We start from the raw sequence: 9,443 nt of genomic DNA on the forward strand, positions 1-9,443 counted from the left end.
CCAAAAGATCTGCCTTGTCTATGGCACCTTGAGTAGGATCGTGAAGGGAAGTGGATTGCTTAGAGCTTCATCTTCTGCTACAGTGAGAAACCTAGAGGTGGCTTGATGAGAGGACATGAGTCATCTCAACATGGTGGATAGCTGCAGTAGAGGAGGTTAACTTAATGAGAGGACATGAGTTAATCACTTACGGCTGCCATTGAAGGAATCAGAAAGTTATTGAAGTAGACAGTAAGAAAAGTTAATCCGGAAAGACAAAGCATCTCCGAAGCGTCAACCGTTCTATCACCATTGATTTCTCATCTATCTAGTAATATTTTATTTATTATCTGTTTTATGCGTTTTTCCATGACAAACTATATTTTCTATCTGCCTAACTAAGATTTGCATGATAACCACTGCTTGCTCAAACCAACAATCTCCGTGGGATCGACTCTCACTCAGCTGAGGTATTACTTAGACGACTCGGTATACTTGCTGGTCTATCTGTGCAAATTCTGCGGAGCCAGTTTTATGCCCCAAGTTTTTGTTGCCGTTGCCGGGGATTGTTCAGATTTGATAAATTATCGGATTATCTTGTTTTTCAAAATCTTTGCTTTTCTTTATTAATCTTTATCTTTTGTTTGAGTCTTTTGTTCTTATTCTTATTAAAGTTTCGAACTTTCTTGCTTTCTTTTCAAAAAATTTTCAAAAATTGTGTCTTTTGTTTGAGTCTAGTGTCAATTTTTAAGTTTGGTGCCCCTTCTGTGTTTATCTTTTCTTTAAAATTTTCGAAACGGTCTCAAGTGTTCTTTCTTGGTATTCAAGTTGTTCTTATTTCTTTTCTTGTTTTGATCTTTAAAGTTTTAAGTTTGGTGTCTTTTGGTGTTTTTCCTTTCAATTTTTGAAAAAGTGAGTGTCTTTGATGTAAAAATTTTAAGTTTGGTGTATTTTAGTTGTTTTTCTCAAGGTTCTGAAAACCGGACCGGTCATCAAACCGTTTTAGTCATTGGTTCACTGGTTTATTAGTCTAACCGGTCCAACCGTGGTTCAACCGAAAAAATCATTTTATAATAAAATAATAAATAAATTATAACTATATGAGCATAATTAAGTCACAAAATTGCATAACACAACATCAGCATAAAAGTATTACTCTCCCAGCACTTAATACAAAATTGTGGAGTACTAGAATGTAGAATCCATCTCAATTTCCACTATAATACAAAATTGGAAAAGAAATTTTAAAGAGAAAATACAGCTACAAAGCACTTAATTAATATTAAAGTCAAGCAAATTGACAAAACACACAACCCTGAGCTAAATAATCAAATAATCATCTACAAATTTAACAAAAACACAAAGCAGCAGCAGCACAGTCAAACCAGAACCCAGAAATCAAATAGCCATTCAATGATTTCAACAAAAACACAAAATAGCAGCAGCGCAGCAGAGCCACAAAAAATTAGTGGTTCGTTCCACTTGCTTCAAGTGTATTGCTATAATTAAAAATTGATACCACACAACAATACAGTTCGACACAGTCTAGTATTTCGCATTATGGCATAACTAACTCAATAATAATGTAATCAAACACACCTCATGGACCTTCTCAGTCTTATAATCATCGTACAACTCCACAACAACTCACCCGGAGTCAATGAGACCGATCATAGAATTAAATTTGCTTTTCTTTATCTCCTTACTGCAACAACCATGTCAGCGTGGAACAATCAATCATTTACTAGTTCATTGTACTTTCAAATGCAAACTCACATGGTTATCTCAACTACCGGAAGCTCCGATATCGATTCCGCTGAGTCAAGCGAATTCTCCACGAGCTCTCTAACAGTAGTATAAAGAGATTTTCCTGGCTGATATGAAATCCACATAATATAAATACAAACAAATCACAAAATCAATAGAAACATAAAAATTAGACACGCCACTCCTACATTATCAAATACTGCAATGTTCTTGTTCTCAGCAAAGAATTCCGGGGACATTCTGCAAATTTGAACAAAGACACAAAACCCTATAATCAATATAATCATTCAATGATTTGTTGATTTCAGAACAAAGAGTCAGAATAAAACGAAAAACAAAGAACAAGTGCACACCAAAGTCACTGACCATCAAGAGGGCGACGAGCAGGACAAATCCAATGGAGGATGGGGAGAACTTACTTTCCCATCAGGCAGTGAAACAGTAGACTCAGTTCCAGAACAAATAATCACCCTAACCTTCAAATCAATAACTATTTCAACAAAAATTAAGAAACATCATACTCAAAAATTAAAAAATGGCAGCAGCAGGCCAGCAACATAACAAATCCATTTCAACAACAAAATTTCAACAACACAAAACCAATGATTTATGTCATTTCAGATTTAGAAATCACTAATTATCAGACATTCAAGTTTCAACATAGACTCAACAGAGCATAAAAGGGAATCACTAAACAGTGCCACTAACCTTCAACTGAGAGCAAGACGACGACGACGACACCACGGCAAGCATCTCGAACTCGAAGCCTCGAACAGCGAAGCTAGAAGACAACACGACGACGACGTGCCGAGCTAGGGATTTGGTTTGGAACAGGGGGGAGGAGGAGGCCGCGGAGGCGCCTACAACGATGAGCGGCGGCGTCGAATCCGTTGAAGAGGCAAGGTTTTTGGTTTGGGTTCTGAATTCTTGAAGAAGCTAGGGTTAGTGAGTGGTGAGGGACTTATGGCATTTGATTCGCGAAGGCGTTTGGGGGAGGGAGGTAAGTGACGCGGCGTGGGTTTGTTTTTTTAAGAACTGGCCAATTTCCGGTCCGGCCCAACCGGCCGTTTTCTGCCGGTTCGTCAGTTTTCCAATGGTTTTGAAATTGGCGGTTTTAGGAGGAAGACCGGACCATTTTTTCACCGGTTCCCGGTTTAACCGGTTCAACTGGCCGGTCCGGTCCGATTTTCAGAACATTGGTTTTTCTCTTTCTTCATTAATTCAAAAAATTAAACAAATATCTTTTTATCTTAATTTTCGAAAATTCCAAAAAAATGTCAAATTTTAATTTCAAATCATTATCTTATCTTATCTTAATTTCAAATTTCAAATCTCATCTTTTTAAATCTTTTCAAATCTTTTCTTTTAAATTTGATTCTTTCTTATCTTATCTTTCTTTTAAATTTTAAAATTTAAAATTTTTTCAAATCACTATCTTATCTTTTTATCTTTCTTTAAAATTCAAAAATCTTATCTTATCTTATTTCAAATTCAAATTTTAAAATTCAATTTCAAAATTTAAAATTCAAATTTCAAATTTCAAAATAAAATCTTTTCAAAAATCAAATCTTTTTCAAATCTTTATGTTATCTTGTTTCAATTTTAAAATTCAAAATCAAATCTTTTTAAAAATCTTTTCAAATTCTTATATTTTCTAATTTTGAATTTCAAAATTAAATGTTTTTCAAATCTTCTATCTTATCTTAATTTCAGATCTTTCTTAATTAGTTATTTGTTTCCTCTTTCTTCTTTTTCAAAACTTCCTAACTAATTCCTCTCTCTTCTATTTTTTGAAAACTTCTCTTCTCTTTCTCTCTCTTCTTTTTTGAAAATCACATTCAAGTTTTCAAATCTTTTTAATTTAATTAATAAATATAAATAAGAACAAAAATATTTTAATTTTACTTTCTCTTTTTACTTCTAATTTTCGAATTCTCTACCTTCCTTTATTCGAATTCTTTGTCTCTTCTCTCTATCTTCATTCTTTTTTCTTCTTCACATCTCACAGGGAGTTCTCTATTCTTTGACATAGAGCTCCCATTCTTCTTATTTTTTGTTTTTTTTTTCTTGTTTATGAGCAGGAACAAGGATAAAGAACCTCTCTTTAATCTTGATCCTGAACCTGAGAGGACCCTAAGGAAGCGTTTACAACAAGTTAAAGCACAATACTCCGGAAGAGATCTCACAGAACTTTTCGAACAAGAAATTGAAAGTACAGACATGGCAGCTGAACAAAATAATGGAGCAGATGCAAGAAAAGTTTTTGGTGACTTTATTGCACCAACTTCTAACCTCTATGGCAGAAGTATCTCTATACCTGCCATTTGAGCAAATAACTTTGAGCTTAAGCCTCAGTTAGTCTCTCTAATGCAACAGAATTGTAAGTTCCATGGACTTCCACTAGAAGATCCACATCAGTTCTTCTCTGAATTCTCGTAAATCTATGATACTATTAAGACCAATAGAGTGGATCCTGAGGTCTATAGACTTTTGTTTTTCCCTTTTGCTGTTAAAGACAGAGCTAGGATATGGTTGGATTCTCAACCTAAGGAAAGCATAGACTCTTGAGAAAAGTTGGTCAATAATTTCTTGGCAAAGTTCTTTTCACCTCAAAAGATGAGTAAGTTCAGGGTGGAAGTTCAAACCTTTAGACAAAAAGAGGGTGAATCCCTCTATGAAGCTTGGAAAAGATACAAGCAACTAATCAGGAGGTGTCCTCCTGACATGCTCTCAGAATGGTCTATCATAGGAATTTTCTATGATGGTCTATCTGAGATCTCCAAGATGTCCTTAGATCATTCTGCTGGTGTATCACTCCACTTGAAGAAGACGCCTGCAGAGGCACAGGAACTCATTGAGATGGTTGCAAATAACCAATTCATGTACACTTTTGAGAGAAATCCTGTGAACAATGGGTTAGCTCAGAAGAAAGGAGTTTTAGAGGTTGACACTGTGAATGCCATATTGGCTCAGAACAAAATCTTGACCCAATAGGTCAATATATTTCTCAGCATTTGATTGGAATGCAAGCTGCTGCTGGCAGTACTCAAGACACCTCCTATGATGGAGATGCCTATGATCCAGTGATGACTGCGCATCATGTTAGGTTTTTCTATGCTTTTTCATACAAGAAATTAATGTTTTATGCTTAATTATTGAGTGTTTTAGTGTTTAAATAGTATATTGCTTTGATCTTTTGATTTTATAAATTTGTAGGAAATAAGTAGAAAAAGAAGCAAAAAAAGCACAATTGAAGATTGAGCACGCTTTGAAGATTGAGCACGCTTTGGAACTTTAGGCCATGCTTTTAAAAGCGTGGCCCATGAACCATAAAGCCTTGGCATTAGTAACGTGATACATTAATGCCTTATACATGCATTATCATTGAATTAATAATTAAAGCATGTGTGCATTTAATTATTAATGACAATTGGCAATGAATGAAACAAATGAAGCTTTACGTTAATTACGTAATGCATTGGCATTACTAATTAATCAAATAAAGCTTATGAAAGCATGCATGCATGAAAATATTAACGCCATCAATTCATGAAGCATGCGTTAATATAATATTCAAGGCGATTAACAATATTTATGCATGCAATGAGCCTTTTAAATTGCTAGCATGGGGCCATTAATTAAAAGGAAACTTGGCGTGAAGCAAGAAGAGATAGCGCCACAAGACGCTCCAGAAGAGCGCTACGTTCATGTTAAGAGCGCTACGCTCTCCCTTTTAAGAGCGCTACACTCTTCCTTTAAAGAGCACTTGCGATAGGAAAAAATCGGCTGGCGACGCATACACATGTGTGACGCATACGCGTCCCAAGTACCAAACTGCTGAACGACACGCACGAGTGGGTAACGCGTACGCGTGGGTGCACGAGCGCTCCGCTCTCTTCAAAAGTGCTACGTTCTCCCGGGAGTGTTACTCTGGTTCAATTAATTTCAATCCAAGCCCACTCTAAATGCAAGCAAGCAAGTCCACAAGTGTCAAGCAATCAAGGCTACAAGAATCATCTAGAATAGTTAATTTTCATTTGATTGTAATTTGATTTTAATTTCATTTCAATTTGTAATTTAGGAAAGCCTATATAAAGGCATTAGTTTCATAGAAAAAAAGAAGAAAAAAGGCTTGGGTAGTAGGAGTAGGAGTAGGAGTAGGATAGAAGGCTCTGGTAGAGAGCTTAGCTTAGAATTTCTTTTTCTTTTCTGCACTTTTACATTTGAGTTGTATTGAATTTAGTTTAGCTTTATGCAATTTCAATTTCTACACTTCTCTTTTATAATTGTCCTTTCTGCCATTTTTCATTTCCGTTCATACTGAGATTGATTTACTTTCATGCAATTTAAATTTCCTGCAAGTGTTCTTAGAGCAATGATCAATTGAACCCCACTTCATTAGGGGAAAGAGCTCTATTATGATTCATATGAATTAACTGAAATTCTTCTTCCTCTCAATTCACTTGGGTAGCAAAGTGATAACTTCTGTTTTGATTTGATCCATTCGCTCCGGAAGGGGGTTTGGATCCATTGAATTTTCATGTGATCCTCGGAAGGGGAATCATGGAAATTAGAACTGAAGCTCTATCTCTCACAAATCTCTTAATCAACACTATTCGGGAGGAATTGAGATCTTGAAAATTTGTGTGGCTTATGGATGAGAGAACATGCTTAACCTCTTCTCATGACAATTAGATCAAGGAATTGGCAACATTGACTGTGATTAGAGAGATTGGATTGCCAAGAAATTGGGATCCAATCAATTTCAATCTGCCATAGATCTATTCATATGATTGAGAAGGAAGTTAAGACCCATTTGATTCATTATGGATTATGATATCTCTAATCCCTGATGAGTCTTTCTTTCTGTTAATTGCCTTGAGTCTCATTTAATTGCTTTTATTTCCTGCACCCAAAGCCCTTTACATTTGATGAAATTTACTTTTCTTTCCATTTAAGTTTCTACCATTTACTTTCAGCACTTTACATTCCTTGTAATTCATATTCTGCTGATTCAATTTCACTCAATTCATCAATATTAGCTTAACTAGACTAATCACCATACTAAAATTGCTTGATCCATCAATCCCTGTCGGATTGACCTCACTTTCGTGAGTTTTACTATTTGATGCGACTCGGTACACTTGCTGGTTAGTTTGTGCAGAAATCAATTTTTTGTCATCATCCAGATCAACCCATGATGGAAGAGGTGAATTACATGGGAGAACCCTATGAAAACACCTATAATCCTTCATGGAGGAATCATCCTAACCTTTCATGGAAGGATCAACAGAAGCCTCAGCAAGGCTTCAACAATAATCAAGGTGGAAGAACCTAGAATAGGTTCAACAACAGACCACCATTCCCATCTTCTCAGCAACAGATAGAAAATTCTAAGCAGAGTCTTTCTGACTTAGCAACCATAGTCTCTGAACTCTCTAAGACCACTCACAGTTTCATAACAGAAACTATGTCCTCCATCAGAAATTTGGAGGTACAAGTTGGTCAGCTAAGCAAAAAAATCCCTGAGACCCCTCATAACACTCTTCCTAGTAACACTGAAGTAAACCTAAAAGAAGAGTGCAAGGCCATCATTGTAGAAGTGGAGGCCGAATCTGAAAGGGATAATCTGGCATTGAACGCCAGTAAGGAAGTCCTTACTGGGCGTTCAACGCCCAAGGGTGAGCCATCTCTAGCATTGAACGCCAGTAAGGAGGTCCTTACTGGGCGTTCAACGCCCAAAAAGCCACCATCATTGGCCTTGAACGCCAGTAAGGATGTCCTTACTAGGCATTCAACGCCCAAAAAGTCACCATTACTGGCGTTGAACGCCAGTAAGGATGTCCTTATTGGGCGTTCAACGCCCAAGACAGCACAAAAGCTGGCGTTGAACGGCAGCGAATGTATTCAAGTTGGGTGTTCAACGCCCAAGGAAACACAAGTCCTGGCATTGAATTCCATAATAGAGATAATTTGCAACCCTAAGTCCACTGAGAACTTTCCTATTGAAGAACTGATAACACCCAAGGTTCATGAGGAGCCCATTGAAGTTCCCTTGGATGCTTGGTTGAGGATCATATAATCTGAAGAGTACTCTTCTTCTGATAAGGAAGAGGAAAGCAGGGAAGAGCAAGTTGCTCGACACCTAGGAATTCTAATAAATCTGAATGCCAAGTTGTTTGGCACAGAGCCATTGGAGGAAGAACTTCCATTGCTCACTGATGAGGGGAAAATGATTCCACACAAACTCATCTGCAAGTGTACTGGGTCGCATCAAGTAGTAATAACTCACAAGAGTGAGGTCGATCCCACAGGGATTGATGGATCAAGCAACTTTAGTGAGGTGATTAGTTTAGTCAAGCTAGTGAATTGGGTGAAATTGAACTAGCAGAAAGTAAATTGCAATGAATTTAAAGTGCAGAATGTAAATTAGCAGAAACTTAAAAAGCAAGAAAAGTAAATTGCATCAAATGTAAAAGGAATTGGGTGCAGGGAAATTAAAGAAAGCAGTAGATCAAGTAATCGAAGAGAACTCGAGAACAAGTAACAGGAAATTTAAATTGCATGAAGATTAAATTAGACTGAATCATGAACAGAAATGTAAAGTTGCAGAGAAATAGAAGTGCAGAAGATTGAAATTTGTAATAAAAGTAAACCGAATTCAATGCAATTTAAATATAAAAATGTATCAACTATACTAAGCTCTCTGGAGTCTCTAATACTCCAAGAGAGCTCTGGAGTCTCTAACCCTCCAGCCTGAGCCTCTATCCTACTCCTACTCCTACTGTGCGTGATTCCCTAATGAAATGAAACTGATGCCTTTATATAGGCTTTAAAAAATGAAATTGAAATTGAAAATAAATTACAACTTAAATGAAATTCCTATTATAACTCTGTGTCTTGTGCCTTTGAGTGATGTTCAATGGGCTCTGCTTGCTTTGGAGCTTCAATGGGCTTTAAATCAGATTAATTGAGCTAGAGTTGCACTTCCAGGAGAACGGAGCGTTTTCAAATTGAGCGCAGATTTCATTCACCCACGCGTACACGTCCTGCACGCTTGCGCTTTGCATTTTCACCCATCGATGCGTACGCGTCATGTACGCGTGCGCGTCTGATGAGCGGATAATTTATACGTTTTTTGGCATTGTTTTTAGGTAGTTTTTAGTATATTTTAGTTACTTTTTATTATATTTTTCTTAGTTTTTATGCAAAAATCATATTTCTGGACTTTACTATGAGTTTGTGTATTTTTCTGTAATTTCAGGTATTTTCTGGCTAAAATTGAGGGACCAGAGCAAAAATCTGATTCAGAGGCTGAGAAAGGACTGCAGATGCTGTTGGATTCTGACCCTCCTGCACTCGAAGTGGATCTTCTGGAGCTACAGAAGCCCAATTGGCACGCTCTCAATTGCGTTGGAAAGTAGACTTCTTGGGCTTTCCAGAAATATATAATAGTCCATACTTTTCCCGAGATTTGATGGCCCAAACTAGCGTTAAACGCCAGCCAGAGACCCTTTTCTGGCGTAAAACGCCAGAACTAGCACCAGAACTGGAGTTAAACGCCCAAACTGGCACCGAAGTTGGCATTTAACTCCAAGAATGGCCTATGCACGTGAGAGCTTTAATGCTCAGCCCAAGCACACACCAAGTGGGCCCCGAAAGTGGATTTCTGCACTATCTGCACTTAGTTACTCATT

The 9,443-nt window shown here is 37.0% G+C and overlaps 1 protein-coding gene across 1 annotated transcript; it reads right to left on the reverse strand.

Annotated features, from left to right (window-relative positions):
* LOC110269472 (DNA topoisomerase 6 subunit B-like) lies at positions 1,378-8,826 on the reverse strand. The gene is made up of 3 exons (XM_021117324.1): positions 8,791-8,826; positions 2,455-2,682; positions 1,378-1,853 (listed from the first exon to the last, which is right to left on the reverse strand). Exons 1-3 carry the CDS (start codon positions 8,824-8,826, stop codon positions 1,752-1,754), a joined length of 366 nt encoding a protein of 121 aa, XP_020972983.1. The 3' UTR covers positions 1,378-1,751.

The sequence above is a fragment of the Arachis ipaensis genome, chromosome B03, assembly GCF_000816755.2.
Source record: "Arachis ipaensis cultivar K30076 chromosome B03, Araip1.1, whole genome shotgun sequence".
In the NCBI taxonomy this organism is placed as follows: Eukaryota; Viridiplantae; Streptophyta; class Magnoliopsida; order Fabales; family Fabaceae; genus Arachis; species Arachis ipaensis.

Excerpts from the sequence above, each read along its gene's own strand:
- LOC110269472 (XM_021117324.1), bottom strand. The coding sequence starts at position 8,826 with ATGGGTGAAAATGCAAAGCGCAAGCGTGCAGGACGT. Across the intron at positions 2,683-8,790 it reads AGCGCAAGCGTGCAGGACGT|CTTCTTCAAGAATTCAGAAC; the intron begins GTACGCGTGGGT and ends CACTAACCCTAG. Across the intron at positions 1,854-2,454 it reads CGTCTTGCTCTCAGTTGAAG|CCAGGAAAATCTCTTTATAC; the intron begins GTTAGTGGCACT and ends ATTTCATATCAG.